Genomic DNA, 18,305 nt, shown 5'->3' with positions numbered 1-18,305 from the left:
TTATACTCCTGTGCGACTTGTATATGTTTCCCCCCCTAATTTCCGTTTTATGGCTGGTGTGACTTATACTCCTGTGTGACCTATATATGTTTCCCCCACTTATTTTCCGTTTTATGGCCGGCGCGACTTGTACTCCTGTGCCACTTATATATGTTTCCCCCACTTATTTTCCGTTTTATGGCTGGTGCGACTTATACTCCTGTGCGACTTATATATATTCCCCCCCTTATTCTCTGTTTTATGGCCAGTACGACTTATACTCCTGTGCGACTTCTAAATGTTTCCCCTCCTTATTCTCCGTTTTATGGCCGGTAAGACTTCTACTCCTGTGCGACTTAAATATGTTTCCCCCCTTATTCTCCGTGTTATGGCCGGTGCGACTTATACTCCAGCGCGACTTATATATGTCCACACACCCCCCCCCCTCCCCTTTTCTCCGTTTTATGGCTGGTGCGACCTATACTCCTGTGCGACTTACATATGTCCCCCCCCCTTATTATCCGTTTTATGGCCGGTGAGACTTATACTCCTGTGCGACTTGTATATGTTTCCCCCCCCCTAATTTCCGTTTTATGGCTGGTGTGACTTATACTCCTGTGTGACCTATATATGTTTCCCCCACTTATTTTCCGTTTTATGGCCAGTGCGACTTATACTCCTGTGCGACTTATATATGTTTCCCCCCTTATTCTCCGTTTTATGGCCGGTGCGACTTATATATGTTTCCCCCCCTTATTCTCTGTTTTATGGCCGGTGCGATTTATACTCTTGTGCGACTTCTAAATGTTTCCCCTCCTTATTCTTCGTTTTATGGTCGTTAAAACTTATACTCCTGTGCGACTTATATATGTTTCCCCCCCCTTATTCACCGTTTTATGGCCGGTGCGACTTTCACCGGTTTTGAATTTTGAAGTTTTAACCACTTCTCCATTTTTCTTGTGTTCTCTGTCTACTTTGGAAGATGATATGCAAATGCGCGACTTTATAACGCTCGGGAAAGTCCGGAAGGACGAAGTTATTCGATGCAGGCTTCTGATTGGCTGCCGAGTATGCAGATTGCAATACTCGGTACATACTGATGGCAGATGGAAAACAGCCATGTCCTATACATGTAATGGAATATATAAGTAGATTTATAATGAAGCTCATTTTAAAGGGTTGTTCTTTTACATATTCTGATGATCAATCCTTAATACTTTGCAACAACAGTTTTTCTTATGAGTTTCGACGCTGATTTACATACAGCATGTCGAACTTTCTCTGTCTTTGAGAAGTGTTATAAAAATCCATTTTGACTGATATCTCATGTGAACAGGCTTTTTGTTTATGAGCAGGGCAAGTGTGCTTGAGCGATCTGCAAAAACAACAGCTGAGTGTGTGGACTGAAGCTTGTCCTCTTTTCAGCTGTCGTGGGCATCAACTGTCAGACAGGTGCCTGTCTCTGCGCCTTCTCAGGCTACTGTTAGACCGCTTCTGACACATGACACGCGTCCGACGCGCGTTTCGTACAATTTCACTTGTTCGTACGCAGGGTTGGGTAGGGTTACTTTAACTGGATTACTTTCAATGACTTTTGGATTACTCCAATGCCAAATATGCTAATAAAAGACAAAAGAAACTAAATATGAATAAAATGATGACTCACAACACGCGGTAAGCTTTCTCTCCTGGCTTTGATCTCCGGCAAAACGAACATAAAATGCCACAGAAACAAAATGAAAATAAATCCAAACAGCTTTTTGCCGTTCCATCTATTCCGTTACTCCCCAAGCTTGCACAAAATTGAGTCATTTGATTCATATTTAGATTTTTTTGTCTTTTATTAGCATATTTGGTATTGGAGTAATCCAAAAGTCATTGAAAGTAATCCAGTTAAAGTAACCCTACCCAACCCTGTTTGTCACAATATGTTCAACCCATTTTGTCACAATGACAATAAAGGTATATTCTATTCTATTCTATTCTATTTGTTCCTTTATCTTCTTTGTTTTCTTTTATCCTCACTGTTAAATGAGAACCTGGAGTGCCATGTCCAATTTTGTTGGGTGGGGTTACTTTAACTGGATTACTTTCACTGAATTTTGGATGACTCCAATACCAAATATGCTAATAAAAGACAAAAGAAACGAAATATGAATAAAATGATGACTCACAACACGTGGTAAGCTTTCTCTCCTGGCTTTGATCGCTTTGATCTCCGGCAAAACGAACATCAAATGCGACATTACTCCCCGAGCCTGCACAAAATTTAGTCATTTTATTTATATTTAGTTTCTTTTGTCTTTTAATAGCATATTTGGTATTGGAGTAATCCAAAAGTAATTGAAAGTAATCCAGTTAAAGTAACCCTACCCAACCCTGGTTATGGATCGTTGTTCTACTGCGTGATCTAAGAGCGCTCGAGTTTGAAGGCAACAACTGATGGACGGACCTTCTCCTCTGAGCCCTTTTGCGTTACCGATGGCGTTCCACAGGGCTCAGTACTTGGTCCCCTTCTTTTCTGCTAGGCTGCATTATTCATAAATGTAATATCAGTTTCCATTGCTATGCAACTATATCTTCCGATGGAGGAATCTTCCCCACTAAACTGTGGAAATGTGGAGGCCTGCCTCACTGAGATACAAAGATGGATGTCACTTAACTTATTGCGCCTCAGCCGTAAAGACTGAAATTGTGATTATTGGTCCATCTAAATGCCGTGACTTGTTCGACAAATGTAATGTCACCCAGAGCGACTCGGTGAAAAATCTAAGAGTCACAGTTGACCCCGATCTGTCTTTCCAGTTACATGTTAAGAATATTACTAGAACAGATTTTTTCCATCCTCGTAACATTGCTAAAATTTGTCCTATGCTGTCTCAGTCGGATGCGGAGATTATAATTCACACGTTTGTTACCTCCCGTCTCGATGACTGTAATGCCCTACTCTCCGGTCTCCCGAAGTCCAAAATCAAGAGCCTTCAGTTAGTACGAAATGCTGCAGCGAGGCTTTTAACTAAAACAAGAAAGTTTGATCACATGACCCGGATTTGAGCTAAGCTGCATTGGCTCCCTGTTAACGTAAGATGTGATTTGAAGGTTCTGTTGGTATTATACAAAATCATGCATGGACTTGCTCCCTCATATCTTTCAGATTTAATTTCCCCCCCATGTTCCAGTCCGGAGCCTTCGCTCTGAAAATGCTGGTCTACTAGTAATCCCAAGAGCCAAGAAGAAATCAACAGGAGAGAAACTAAATATGAATAAAATGACTCCATTTTGTGCAGGCTTGGGGAGTAACGGAATACATGGAAGGGCAAAAATGATGTCGGCAAGCTGTTTGGATTTATTTTCGTTTTGTTTCTGTCGAATTTTATGTTCGTTTTGCCGGAGATCAAAGAGATCAAAGCCAGGAGAGAAAGCTTACCACGTGTTGTGAGTCATCATTTTATTCCTATTTAGTTTCTTTTGTCTTTTATTAGCATATTTGGTATTGGAGTAATCCAAAAGTCATTGAAAGTAATCAAATTAAAGTAACCCTACCCAACCCTGTCCGCAACACCCCAAAATAGAAGGTTCTGGAGTGGCCAAGTCAATGTCCGGATTTAAGTCCAATTGAGATGCTCTGGTGTGACCTTAAAATTTGAAACCATTTTGCAAAGAAGAGTGGGCCAAAATTCCTAACAGCGTTGTGGAAGACCCATTCACAATGACTACCAAAGGTGACCCAACTCACGATTAGGTTCAGGGGGCAATTAGTCTATCACCGATTCATTAAGATCTCGTTTTTTAGTGAATGGAATAGTAAAATCATGCTACTGTCATTTACTCTATGATGCATTACTTCACTATTGATTATTTGCCGATCATGAATCATGCTGGGTTTATATGGGTGCTTAAAATCCTTAATTTGGGTTTCAAAGGATTGAAAATTGCTTGAATTCTGGGTGCAGTCCTTGTAAATGCTTGAAATTGTAGCCATGTTCTCTCAACAAGTCTGCTGACACTGCTCTCTGGTGGTTTCACTTTGCCATTGCGATTTTTTTTATCGCCCAATCTCTGAAGCTACGCCGGGCCGAGCCTCGTTAGTATTGGGAATACCAGGTGCTGTAAATCGGTCATTCGGCCCACGCTCTGCTGTGACGGCACTGACTGTACCCCCCTGGTATAGTCAATGAAAATGAATTTCCAAAAGGGGACCAAAGAAATTCAATTATTCTTATTATTACAATTATTATTATTACTGTTTGTACGGCATTGTACTATGAAGTGTCATCGCCCCCTACAGGTCGTGATCAATAGGACAAGTGTATGCAACATCTAAACAGGACACCGCAAATGAATCATGGACATTTATTTCGCCACGCAAAAAAATGAAGATAGTGTTTCGTAGTAATAATGGGAAGAACTTCCTGCAACTGAAAATTTAAAATGTCATTTTTTTTACCCTACACCTATATGCAATCGGATTGTGATACGAATAAGTAAGTGTATCTTCCGTAGTGGGAAAATGGCGGTGTCAGGGACGGAAAAACAGGTCGATAGCAGGGACAGGAAAGCAGACGCGGTCGAAAATAAAAACGGGTCGTAGGACGGGACAGGAGGGCAAATGTGGTCGGGATCAAAAACGGGTCGTAAGCCGGGACGGGAGAGCAAACGTGGTCGGGATCAAGAAACAGGTCGTAGCCGGGACAAACAGGGAAATCAGGAACAGACGGATGGAAACCAGTGCAAAAGGCGGGACCGACGGGAGTCAGAGTCAAAGTGCTTGCCTTGTAGAAACAGAGGTTCGCTGATGGACTGACCACTGGCTGACCAAAGGACGGAGCTTAAGTAGGACAAGGAACCAAGCAGGAAAGCAGACGTGGACGGGAACAAAAACGGGTCGTAAGCCGGGACGGGCGAGCAAACGTGGTCAGGATCAAAAACGGGTCGTAAGCCGGGACAGGAGAGCAGACATGGTCGGAATCAAAAAAACAGGTCGTAGCCGGAGACAGACGGGGAGATAAGGAACAGACAGGTGGAAAAAGGGGAGCAAAAATGGGACAGGATGGAGTCAGAGTCAAAAAGGCTTGCCTTGTATTAACAGAGGTTCGCTGATGGACTGACCACTGGCTGACCAAAGGACGGAGCTTAAGTAGGACGGGGAACGATTCAGGAAGCCAGCAGGAAAGCAGACGTGGTCGGGAACAAAAACGGGTCGTAAGCCGGGACGGGAGAGCAGACGTGGTCGGGGACAAAAACGGGTCATAAGCCGGAACGAGAAAGCAGACGTTGTCGGGATCAAAAAACAGGTGGTGGCCGGAGACAGACGGGGAGATAAGGAACGGACAGGTGGAAAAACGGGAGCAAAAATGGGACAGGATGGAGTCAGAGTCAAAAAGTATTAACAGAGGTTCGCTGATAGACTGACCACTGGCTGACCAAAGGACGGAGCTTAAGTAGGACGGGAAACCTATCAGGAAGCCAGAAGGAAAGCAGACGTGGTCGGGAACATAAATTGGTCGTAAGCCGGGACGGGAGAGCAGACGTGGTCGGGGACAAAAACGGGTCATAAGCCGGAACGAGAAAGCAGACGTTGTCGGGATCAAAAAACAGGTGGTGGCCGGAGACAGACGGGGAGATAAGGAACGGACAGGTGGAAAAACGGGAGCAAAAACGGGACAGGATGGAGTCAGAGTCAAAAAGTATTAACAGAGGTTCGCTGATGGACTGACCACTGGCTGACCAAAGGACGGAGCTTAAGTAGGACGGGGAACCAATCAATAAGCCAGCAGGAAAGCAGATGTGGTCGGGAACAAAAACGAGTCGTAAGCCGGGACGGGAGAGCAGACGTGGTCGGGGACAAAAATGGGTCGTAAGCCGGGACGGGAGAGCAAATGTGGTCGGGAACAAAAACGGGTCGTAAGCCGGAACGAGAAAGCAGACGTGGTCGGGATCAAAAAACAGGTTGTAGCCAGAGACAGACGGCGAGATGAGGAACGCACAGGTGGAAAAACGGGAGCAAAAACGGGACAGGATGGAGTCAGAGTCAAAAAAGCTTGCCTTGTATCAACTGACAACAGCCCAGACAACCTCGCCCAAGTCCAATGCCCGACAACACCAAGGTCAGTAACACCGGGCCATGATGCTCGTATGCCGTAATCTGTAACGAGTCATTCCTGTTTTTCAGCACAAAACTGAAAGTCGATGGCTAATTAGCTATTCCGCCAAGATTTTGATCCGAAAATAACCGTGGGACAGTATCTATTTTTAATTTTGATGGCGTCGTCAAGCCGCCACCCTTCTTCTGGAAGTGACATCTCCCGGACGCTTTTATTGCATTTGGCTTGCCTGCGCGCGCACGTAAAGTGATTAGATTTGCTCCTCAAGGTCGCGGTGACCTCGGGGAACTCGTTTTATGATTTAAGACGCAGAAATTGAAAAAAATGCCGCGGTCGATTCTCTTTTTTTTTTTTTTTTTTTTTTATTGAAGAAAAATCTCCTTGTCCCTTTCCGGGTACTGTCAAAGATGTTTCTCCGAATTTGCAAAATAATTATGCAAAATTCAACATAGTTTTACTGTAATTTATGTGCTCATGTTTGCCCGTTCCTGTATAAACCATTCCATATTGGTGACACACAACCAAATACTGTATACTAATTCTTGATTTGGGGATTTTATAGTTTGTTATATGGCTTTGATGAAAGTTTATAGGGTTGGGAGGCCCATGCAACATTCATTGCGGTCAGGTCCGATAGATAGATAGATAGATAGATAGATAGATAGATAGATAGATAGATAGATAGATAGATAGATAGATAGATAGATAGATAGATAGATAGATACCTTATTCATCCCCGTAGGGAAATTCACGATAGATAGATAGATAGATAGATAGATAGATAGATAGATAGATAGATAGATAGATAGATAGATAGATAGATAGATAGATAGATAGATAGATACCTTATTCATCCCCGTAGGGAAATTCACGATAGATAGATAGATAGATAGATAGATAGATAGATAGATAGATAGATAGATAGATAGATAGATGTCGGTATGGATGGATAGATGTCTAGATGTCTAGATAGACAGATGTCTAGATAGATAGATAGATAAAAAGATAGATAGATAGATAGATAGATAGATACCTTATTCATCCCCGTAGGGAAATTCACAATAGATAGATAGATAGATAGATAGATAGATAGATAGATAGATAGATAGATAGATAGATAGATAGATGTCGGTATGGATGGATAGATGTCTAGATGTCTAGATAGACAGATGTCTAGATAGATAGATAGATAGATAGATAGATAGATAAAAAGATAGATAGATAGATAGATAGATAGATAGATACTTTATTCATCCCCGTAGGGAAATTTCCCTAAGCTGGAGTTTTGAGTTTTCCCTCGCCCTCATGTGGGACCCATAGAGATCAGGTGATGGTCATAATAGTCTGTGCAGCCCTTTAAGACTTCTTGCGATTAAGAGCCAAAATAATAAATATGATTTCTCTTGACTCTCTTGGATCTGCTGCAGCCAGAACACTCATCAGTCATTATTATTTTGAATCTGTCTGTACATGCATAATTTGATCATCTTTTCGGAAATATGATATAATTGTCTTTATTGTTGCTGATAACATTGTAGCGATCATCAAGGGGACATCGCTTTGAGACTTGTGATTAAAGGCTGTATAGACATTAATGACTTGACTTGACTATCTCTCTATGTAGTCTAAATCTCGATTTTTATATAAAACGCGATTTGTGAGCGTGTGTATGTTTGTATGTGGCTTATAGGCTCTAAAACGGCTGAAACCATTTTTGTCAAAATCTGCGCGGTTACACTTTAGGCCTCTGGGAGTGTTTTTAGCTAGGTTTCTTGTCAAGGGACCCTCCGATAAATACCGACATTGATAAAAATCTCTGTGTGCAAGCAGCTCTTGAGTCCAAAGGGTGAGGCTAATTAGGGACAAGTGTGGGGTGGATTGGACACACCTGTCCCATTACAGATGAATAAGGCGCCCTCTGGTGGACGGAGGCTCCCCAGACCCTATAGCCCCTTGCACACATAGTGGGAAATGCATGGGACGCCACCTGCGATCTGAATTTTGCTTCTGCCGGCAGGTGTATGGGGATACTTTTTGGAGGAAAGGGCGCCACCGAGTATCGAAATGTTTGATATTTTTTAGCGCTCGGTCGCCAAATTCTTCAAGTGCGCGAAGGTAACCAGGAAAACTACAACCTGACCCATGTGTTCTAGATGCAAAACACAGAGTTGACTTTTCTACTCGAGAAAGAGAATCGTCTGTTGAAAAGATTGGAATTCCCATTCTTTTTAGAGAACCGGCTTTTTCGGCTCGGCTCACTGAAAAGAGTTGACGCTTTCGACTCCCGAACGGCTTTTCAGGTTGTTTTTGAGTTGAATTCAAAAGATACTGTTTGTATTATTATGAATGCTTTAAAGGGCCCACTTAACACTTAAAAAAACACATGAAACATATATTTAAACATTTATAAATCTCCAAAGAAAATATAAAATACAAAACAATTGTTACTTTTTTAGTAAAACCTGAGAAAATGCATTCGACCAATCACAAGAGAAGGCTGACAGTGTGTACTATAGAATACAGAAGAGTCCATGTACTGTCCACTCTTATACATAGTATTATTTGAATGGTATTACTCCATATGCGCTGCCCAGACTGCCGTCACGACTACATCCTTGATGTGGTATTTTCTGTAACTGTAACGAAATTCATTTGTTTTTGTATTCTAATTCCGTAACGCGGTCACATGTATTGTGTTCCTCCCCGAGCCTGCGTGTGGCCCCCCGCAAGGTTCCTTAGACGGGAGCTTACTTGAAAGAAGTTTGAGAAATGACTCATGGTCTCACCCCCTCGTCACGTCTCATTCCGCTTTTCCAGTCAACCTAATGCTGATTGCAGTAATTTGCTGCCATGTTCTGTTTGTACTCAATTTAAAGGGCTTCTAAAGTGGCCACACAGAGAGGGAGAGAGAGAGAGAGAGAGAGAGAGAGAGAGGGGGACAGAGACAGAGAGAAAGAGCGAGAGCGCGAGAGAGAGAGAGCGACAGAGAGAGAGGGACTGAGACAGAGAGTGAGAGAGAGACAGAGAGACAGAGAGACACAGACACAGACAGATAGTGAGAGAGAGAGTGAGAGAGAGAGAGATAATGAGAGACAGATAGACAGGGAGAGAGAGAAAGAAAGACACAGAGAGAGAGAGAGCGACAGAGAGAGAGGGACTGAGACAGAGAGTGAGAGAGAGAGACAGAGACAGAGAGACAGAGAGACACAGACATAGACACAGACACAGACAGAGAGTGAGAGAGAGAGAGAGAGAGAGAGAGACAGATAGAGAGACACAGACACAGACACAGAACCAGACAGAGGGAGAGAGAGAGAGAGCGAGAGAGCGAGAGAGAAAGAGAGAGAGAGAGAGAGAGACAGACAGAGACAGACAGAGAGAGTGAGAGAATAAAGAGAGAGAGAGTGAGAGAGAGAGAGATAATGAGAGACAGATAGACAGGGAGAGAGAGAAAGAAAGACACAGAGAGAGAGAGAGCGACAGAGAGAGAGGGACTGAGACAGAGAGTGAGAGAGAGAGACAGAGACAGAGAGACAGAGAGACACAGACATAGACACAGACACAGACAGAGAGTGAGAGAGAGAGAGAGAGAGAGAGAGACAGATAGAGAGACACAGACACAGACACAGAACCAGACAGAGGGAGAGAGAGAGAGAGCGAGAGAGCGAGAGAGAAAGAGAGAGAGAGAGAGAGAGACAGACAGAGACAGACAGAGAGAGTGAGAGAATAAAGAGAGAGAGAGTGAGAGAGAGAGAGATAATGAGAGACAGATAGACAGGGAGAGAGAGAAAGAAAGACACAGAGAGAGAGAGAGCGACAGAGAGAGAAGGACTGAGACAGAGAGTGAGAGAGAGAGACAGAAACAGAGAGACAGAGAGACACAGACATAGACACAGACACAGACAGAGAGTGAGAGAGAGAGAGAGAGAGACAGATAGAGAGACAGAGAGACACAGACACAGACACAGAACCACACAGAGGGAGAGAGAGAGAGAGCGAGAGAGAGAGCGAGAGAGAGAGAGAGAGAGAGAGAGAGACAGACAGAGACAGACAGAGAGAGTGAGAGAATAAAGAGAGCGAGAGTGAGAGAGAGAGATAATGAGAGACAGATAGACAGGGAGAGAGAGAAAGAAAGACACAGAGAGAGAGAGAGAGCGACAGAGGCAAATGTGCTAACCACTGCGTTAAAGTAAAGAAAAAGAAACATATTTAGCCCTGCTCACAGGTGCCACCTAGTGGTTCTTTGTGTCACTGGGCAAGTCTAAATAAAATAAACTGCGTCTTAAATCACTATTCCCAATCTCTCGTATCACTCATACCCCATTTTTTTCATCTCTGTATTCCGCCGGTCATGTTTTTTTGTATTTAAATTTGAACACGTGAATAGTTGGACGTTGTTTGATCTCGTCTTGTAAATTGTTCCAAAGTTTGACTCCGCACACAGACACACACATACTTTTCCTGGTGGTTCTCACCTACGGGATTATGAATTTACGACAGCCCCTTAAGATATAATTTTCCTCTTTCCGAGTGAATAATCTTTGTATGTTTTCTGGCACTATGTTTTTGTTGACTTTAAATAACAGTTGTGAAGTGAAAAATTTTATTAAATCATCCAGTTTCAATAAATTGGACTGCATGAATAAAATAGGAGTATGATCTCGATATGCATACCTTGATAGGTTGGTCGTTTTGGTTGTAATATTTCTCAGAATTCACTGTGTGAATATAACTTGTTTTTATATTCATAAATATAAAAACAATATTTCACACACACACACACACACACACACATGAAGTAACGTTTCAATAATCAGTCTAATTGCATCTCTGGTACGTTTATCAGTCTTGTACTCTTTTATTTTGAAGTCGCATTTCCGGTGTATTTTTCTGTTTCCTGTGTGAATAAGTCAGTCAGTGCTGCCGAGGTCCTGGCCCGAATGGGCCACCGGACAGTGCTCTCCCGCTTGGGAATTTTATTTACCTTAATGTTGGGATTATATACGTATATTTATCCTACAGTTGACACAAATATGTTATAAGTGTTCTCAGCCCTTTTTGTATAGTTTTCAGCCTAAGCTGTTCCTCAAGGCCATGAGTTTTTGTTTCTGTCTCTTTCACATTCCAGTGGGTGCACCCTGACCTGTGCATGCCATAACTCAAGTTGTTTTTCTCCAAGAACCTGAATATTAGAAGGGAGGGTTCGGAGACGTCTTCAGAGCGAGCGAGCGAGGAGGAGATTCTAACAGCTTGGTCTCCGCGGCTCTCATAATGATGATTAATAAAATAACCAATTCTAAAGAACCAATTCTCTTTGTCTTTTATTTCAGAGCGTTTTATTATAAATGTTGGAGACTTGAACCTAACATTTAATTGGTCCTTCGAGCCGGATTCCAAGCTACCTGACGATTCCAGGACGCAAGAGGAAAATCCAGGAAAGACTGTGGCCACAGCATAAAGACCCTTTTTCCGGGACTGGACCTTCCCTCGCGGGCTGGGATCTGACGGTTGACGGAAAGCCAAGGACTTAGAGAATCGTGAGTAAAATTTTAATAAAAAAACCAATTCTAAAGAACCGATTCTCTTTGTCTTTTATTTCAGAGCGTTTTATTATAAATGTTGGAGACTTGAACCTAACACTTAATGCTTGTTTTTATTTGAGTCATTCTGCCAACATAGAGTTTATATAAGTTTTAACTTTAACAACCTTCAGCCTGACTTAGATGCAGCTGACGTGGGAGCTTTGAGGTCAGTCTGTGTGTTCACATGAACGGTGTGAGTTGCGACCAACAGTAGCCCTTGTGTGAATGTTTATACCGCCTGGTGACCAGACTTAACCAGCGACCGAGTGTATTGTTTATCACGCCGAGGGCGATCACGGCATTTTATTTGAGGAATGAGTATTTTATTTTCATACCTGTCAAGCTGTACGTTTTTGCTGTACAAAGTACGTTTATGATGCATTTTAAGACGTGTACCACGTACGAGAAAATCTGTACGGAAAAACGCAAATTTGTCAAATACGGGTACCGTCCGATAAGGCTTTTTCGACCCTGACTCCCACCTGTTTTTTGCTCCTGTCTGTTCCTGTTTTTGATGCTGACCACGTCTACTCTCCCGTCCTGGCTTTCGACCTCTTTTGTCCTTTCATGGTTTACGACTCTCTTCCGACCCCGTTTTTGCTCTCCTGTTCCGGCTACTGACCCTTATCCGTTCCCGACACTGCCGTTGCTCGCCGCGGAAGATCAACTTCCGCATTCGGAGCGACATGCTTCCCGCGTCCAACAATCACCGGATTGTGGGCGCAACTCTTTTTCTCTCTTCTAATAAAACTTGTGAGAAACGCAATGCAAGTGGGTCCTGTCTCCGTTCTGGTCTTTGACATAACCAGTGTGTTGTTCACAAATGGGAAGTGATACTCCCGAACAGTGTTGAATAATCCTTAATAGATTGAAGTGAAATGTCAAAAATAATATGTAAACATACCTGTCAAATTTTGAGGAACCATCCGGTATACACTAACTATCACCAAACGGCAAATCAATCGAGTCAAACGAGTTCGCCGCGGTAGCCTCTATCTCGGTATTGTTTTTTTTTGTTGTAAACGGAGCGAGCGTTTTGATGCTACTGTACGCATGTGTCTGCCGCTTGGGGATTTCCCATCATGCATCATTCCGTGGTAGTTGTGTAGTGAAATGAAGTCCGTCTCTTTTTAGAGAAGCGGCTTTTTCGGCTCAACTCGTTCAAGAGAGCCGGCTCCCAAATGGCTCACTTGCTTTGATACATTATGTTACAATGATTATGTTGTATAAAGAAAAAAAAAGAAAAAAAGGAAGTATAAAAGGAGAAAATGAAAAAAGACAGGTTTGTGGTTATCCCTTTAATCAGTATATAGAAAATGAATTCATAATTTGAATAAAAATATTCTACTTCATTCTATTTGCATGTATTTTTTCCTTCTACAGTGAACGTCCAAGCGACTTCATTTTTGAACCTTTTTTTATCATAAACCTCATTCATGTCGTGTCAGGAAACGGAACGGGAAGCAGGAAGTTGGAACTCATTTGCGTAGACGATCTGTCACTTTAATTGAGAAAGAAAAGTTGTCTGTCCAACACACAAACGGACCAAAAACAAAACAAAGCAGGCAAAACTACAGACTAGGTATTTAACGGGATTAAACAAAACTTGCAGGAATCTCTCAGAAGGTTACACCGAAGTGCAACAAAGTCCAACAAGCACAACAAGAATAAACATGTATCAAACAAGCGTTTTCAACAAGGGTAAGCAACGATCCGGCCAAGGGCAGTTCCAAAAGTCGTGTTTCAGTACCCATAGGAGTAATCAGGAAATGCAGGTCAGCCGGTGTCAAGGGGCGGGGCCAGCTGGGCGCCATGACAACCGTGCAGGACATGACATGTCGAGCAACTCAGTATCTCACAACAAAATGTCAATTAGCAATATATATGATCCCAAGATCTCGATCCCAAGACGAGCGCTCTACTTCCTGAGCCACTGCTGCCCCTATGATGACTCACAACACGTAGTAAGCTTTCTCTCCTGGCTTTGATCTCTGGCAAAACGAACATAAAATGCGACAGAAACAAAATGAAAAGAAATCCAAACAGCTTGCCAACATCATTTTTGCCGTTCCATGTGTTCCGTTACTCCCCAAGCCTGCACAAAATGTACCGTATTTTCCGCACTATAAGGCGCACCGGGTTATAGGGCGCACCCCGAAAAAATAGTTTTTGGTCCTATATTTGACATACATAAGACGCACCGGATTATAAGGCGCTACAATGGGAACGTGGACAAAACATTCAGATGGTTCAGTCCAACTGATTACCCCCTTAACATTCCCAAAGCTTGCAAAGACGCAAATACGTGTCGAGAACACGTGCGGATGCGGTGTCCGTACGATGTCACTCAAATGCATCGTTCCATCATTCGGAAGGTTAAAGTCTTGGGATTCAAGAAATGCCAACCATTCCTTAGTTTCTATTTTCGCTCGCAACTTTACAGTGCATATGACAATAAACACTCGGAATTGAGTTTAATTTAAAAATAGACACTCCATTCCATCCATTATCTGCACCGCTTATCACAGAAACATCGAGTTCAGTCTGAAACAAGATACAGGGAAAATATATAGCCGGAGTAGCTCACCGAAGTCGTTGTGTTCATAATAATGTGCAGCCTATGTCCTCTTATATCCGTGAGTGTAGTAAATCCAGGCGAATAAAATATTTACAAATACAGAATAGTAAAAAAATGCTTTCTGTATGCCGTCAACCACGTGCTATACGCATTCATCTTTTTCGGCCAATTGCAGGCTTTGTTTTACAGCTTAAGTCTATGCCAGCCTGTAAATGATAAAAAGGATCCGCCCCTTGACCTCCGAATAACTTCAGCCAATAGTGATCGATTCAAATGATGATTGACTCATTGGTTAGCCAATGAAACGCCGGTAAATAAATCCCAGCATACACCGCGGACGACTTCAAGTTCGGGGGAAAATCGAGTCGGCAGCTGCAAGTTAGTTGGAAGACTTTGCGACTTAATATTGATCCATATATAAGGCGCACTGTTTTATAAGGCGCATGGTCAGCTTTTGAAAAAAATAAAGGCTTTTAGGTGCGCCTTATAGTGCGGAAAATACGGTAGTCATTTTATTGATATTTAGTTTCTTTTGTCTTTTATGAGCAGATTTGGTATTGGAGTAATCCAAAAGTCATTGAAAGTAATCCAGTTCAAGTAACCCTACCCAACCCTGCTTGTAGTTTGGACCGATGTCCAGTGTATGCGCCCACCCCTCAGTGCAGTGCGCGTCTCGGACACAACGTTGCGCTCTCGCCTCCTCCATTCGCTCGCTCCCTCGTTCGGCAAGCGCCACCCCCGCCCCGTCCTTCCACTTCCATCTCCATCCCCACCTTAACCGACGAGAAGACATCAACGCCCGTCTTTTCCTCTCACCTGCTTCGCCATTATCGCTCCTGGGACCGAGCTTTCCCCATTACCCGTCCGGACATCCGCGCCACCGGAGCGCTTCCCGACGAACGAGCGCTCCTCGGCGGGTCTCCCGTGTCGCTCGTCGCCGCCACAGACGTCCAAGAGGTTCTCCTCGACGATCTGGATGAATTTTCGGCGAGTTGGGAAGAAGTGCGCCGAGAAAGCCGAGGCTGCGGAACCGCCTCCGTCGCCAGAAGACGAGACCCGGCCACAGTAGGGGGACGACCATGGAGGGGACGTCCCTGTGGCTGCCCGTTCTTATTTTACTCGCGCAATGTAAGTCAACCGAGTCCGAAGTGTGAGAAGATCATTGTGATTGTCTGAACCGCGTACCTGTCGCGCTCCAGGGCTCCATGCCCTTACAAACTGTCCTAGTTTCCCTTACAAAATACAAAATAATCTTACACCATATTTTTTTAATTTATTTATGTAGTTTAACATGTTATTGTGTGCATGTGTTTCGTTATATCCTATATATTGTTAATAACATTTTGTTGTGAAATACTGAGTTGCTCGACATGAATGAGGTTTATTATAAAAAAAAGTTCAAAAATGAAGTCACTTGGACGTTCTGTAGAAAGAAAAAGAGAGATAAAGAAATAAGAGAAAGAGGGAGGGAAAAGGAGAGAGGGCGGGACAAAGAAAGAAAAAGAGAGAAAGGGAGAGAGCGTGAGAAACAAAAGAGATGAAAAGTCGTGAGAGAGCGGGAAAAGAAAGAAAGAAATCCAAAGAGAAATGGAAAGACAGAAGGAGAAAAAAGAGAAAAGAAAGCGTGAAGAGTAGGAAGAGAGAGAGAAAAGGAAAAAAAGAAGTTAGAGCAAAAGAAGTTAAAATGACACAGAGAGAGAGAGAGAAACAAAGAGCAACAAAGGGAGAGAAAAAGAGAGACGCAGGGAGTGAAAGAGACAGAGACAGAGTTTGGGAGAAAAGGGTGGAAAAGAAAAAGAGAGAGAGAGAGAGAGAGCAACAAAGGAAGAGAAAAAGAGAGACACAGAGAGTGAAAGAGACAAAAACAGAGTGTGGCAGAAAAGGGTGGAAAAGAAAAAGAGAGAGAGAGAGAGAGAGAGAGAGAGAGAGAAAGAGAGAGAGAGAGTGAGAGAGAGAGAGAGAGAGAGAGAGAGAGAGAGAGAGAGAGAGAGAGAGAGAGAGAGAGAGAGAGAGAGAGAGAGAGAGAGAGAGAGAGAGAGAGAGAGAGAGAGAGAGAGAGAGAGAGAGAGATAAATACAAGTACAGTGTCTTTGTGAGAGGCACCTTTCTTTGGCAACATCAAGTGGACCTATTTCAACCTGCAGCTTGTTTTTCTCTTGCGCCTCTCTGAGTGTTGTCTGGCCTGTTTGACCCCTGTGCTAGAAGGAAAAAATACATGCAAATAGAATTAAGTAGAATAATGGATTTTCTTATTCAAATTATGAATTCATTTTCTGCATTAAATTATTGTTGGGAATATACTGATAAGATGGATAACCACAAACCTGTCTTTTTTTTATTTTCTCCTTTTATACTTCCTTTTTTTCTTAACTTCTTTATCCAACATCATCATTTGTAATATATTGCGTCAAAGCAAGTGAGCCGTTGGAGAGCCGACTCTCTTGAACGAGTTGAGCCGAAAAAGCCGGTTCTCGAAAAAGAGACGGACTTCCTTTCACTACACAACTACCACGTGAAATCCGATGTTGAAAGATGCATGATGGGAAATCCCCAGGCGGCAGACGCATGTGCACAGTAGCATCAAACCGCTCTCTTCATTTGCAACGAAAAAAAAAAACGATACAGAGATAGAGGCTACCGCGGCGAACTCTATTGATAGTGTTGTGATAGTCCACATGTGTCATACGGGCGGCCCGCGGGCCGGATTAGGCCCACTGAGGGATTGAATCCGACCCGCGAGACAACACTCAGAGAAGCACAAGAGAAAAACAAGCTGCAGGTTGAAATATGTCAACTTGATGTTGCCAAAGCCAGGTGCCTCGAACAAAGACACTGTACTTGTATTCATTTCTCTCTCTCTCTCTCTCTCTCTCTCTCTCTCTCTCTCTTTTTCTTTCTTTTCCGCCCCTTTTCTACCACTCTGTCTCTGTCTCTTTCACTCTCTGTGTCTCGCTTTTTCTCTTCCTTTGTTGCTCTTTGTCTCTTTCTCTCTCTGTGTCTTTTTAACTTCTTTTGCTCTAACTTCATTTTTCCTTTTTCTCTTTTCTCTTTCTCTCTTCCTACCCTTTGCGCTTTCTTTTCTCTTTTCTCTCTCTCTCTCTCTCTTTCTTTCTTTTCCGCCCCTTTTCTCCCACTCTGTCTCTGTCTCTTTCACTCTCTGTGTCTCGCTTTTTCTCTTCCTTTGTTGCTTTTTGTCTCTTTCTCTCTCTGTGTCTTTTTAACTTCTTTTGCTCTAAATTCATTTTTCCTTTTTCTCTCTTTTCTCTTTCTCTCTTCCTACCCTTTGCGCTCTCTTTTCTCTCCTTCTGTCTTTCTATTTCTCTTTGGACTTCTTTCTTCCTCTCCCTTTCATTTCCCCCTCTCTCACAACTTTTTATCTTTTGTTTCTCACGCTCTCTCCCTCTCTCTTTTTCTTTCTTTGTCCCGCCCTCTCTCCTTTTCCCTCCCTCTTTCTTTTATTTATTTATCTCTCTTTTTCTTTCTCTTTCATCTACTCGTCCGGCCCCCGACAGAATATGTGTTCTATCGTGTGGCCCCCGAGTTCAAATGAGTTTGACACCTCTAGATTCTGTGTTACTTTAAATTCTATGTGTACATGGGTCAATTTTCGATTTCATTGACACTTTGTGTCATGACGATAAAGGCCTATTCTATTCTATTCTTTTCTATTCTTTTCTATTCTATTCTATTCTATTCTATTCTATTCTATTCTATTCTAGTTATGGGGCTTGTCTCTGTATGACTGTGAAGGTGAGCCAAGGCAGGTTTTCCACAACCTGCTCTTGGCACTTGGAATGTGTGACAAAATTCAAGTGGCATATGGGTACCTGCCCTGCTGGTAGGGGATGGGCGATACTAGCCATGTTGGTATCAATTCAATCCAAGTAACTACAGGCTAGTATCTGTCAGGACCAGAACGGAAACAGGACCCAATTGCGTTCTTGAGGGAGAGAGGAAAGGCAGAAAAACAGGTTTATAGCCGGGACAGGAGAGCAAAAACGTGGTCGGGTCAGAAACGTGTCGTAAGCCGGGACGGGAGAGCAGACGCGGTCGGGATCAAAA

At 43.0% G+C, this 18,305-nt stretch overlaps 1 protein-coding gene across 3 annotated transcripts in view; it reads left to right on the top strand.

The window, feature by feature from the left end:
- Window positions 1-14,958: 14,958 nt before the first annotated feature.
- The window catches only part of jam2a (junctional adhesion molecule 2a), a 52,853-nt gene continuing 49,506 nt past the window's right edge, over window positions 14,959-18,305 (top strand). For all 3 annotated transcript variants that reach the window (XM_088330506.1, XM_088330507.1, XM_088330508.1), the window contains exon 1: window positions 14,959-15,371. In XM_088330506.1, the coding sequence (XP_088186632.1) occupies window positions 15,323-15,371 (49 nt within the window). In that variant the 5' untranslated portion in view covers window positions 14,959-15,322. The remainder of the gene's footprint in view (window positions 15,372-18,305) is intronic.

This window comes from Urocampus carinirostris, chromosome 3 (assembly GCF_059441175.1).
Source record: "Urocampus carinirostris isolate Australia breed hairy pipefish chromosome 3, RoL_Ucar_1.0, whole genome shotgun sequence".
In the NCBI taxonomy this organism is placed as follows: Eukaryota; Metazoa; Chordata; class Actinopteri; order Syngnathiformes; family Syngnathidae; genus Urocampus; species Urocampus carinirostris.
This window is presented reverse-complemented; position numbering and strand designations above follow the sequence as displayed.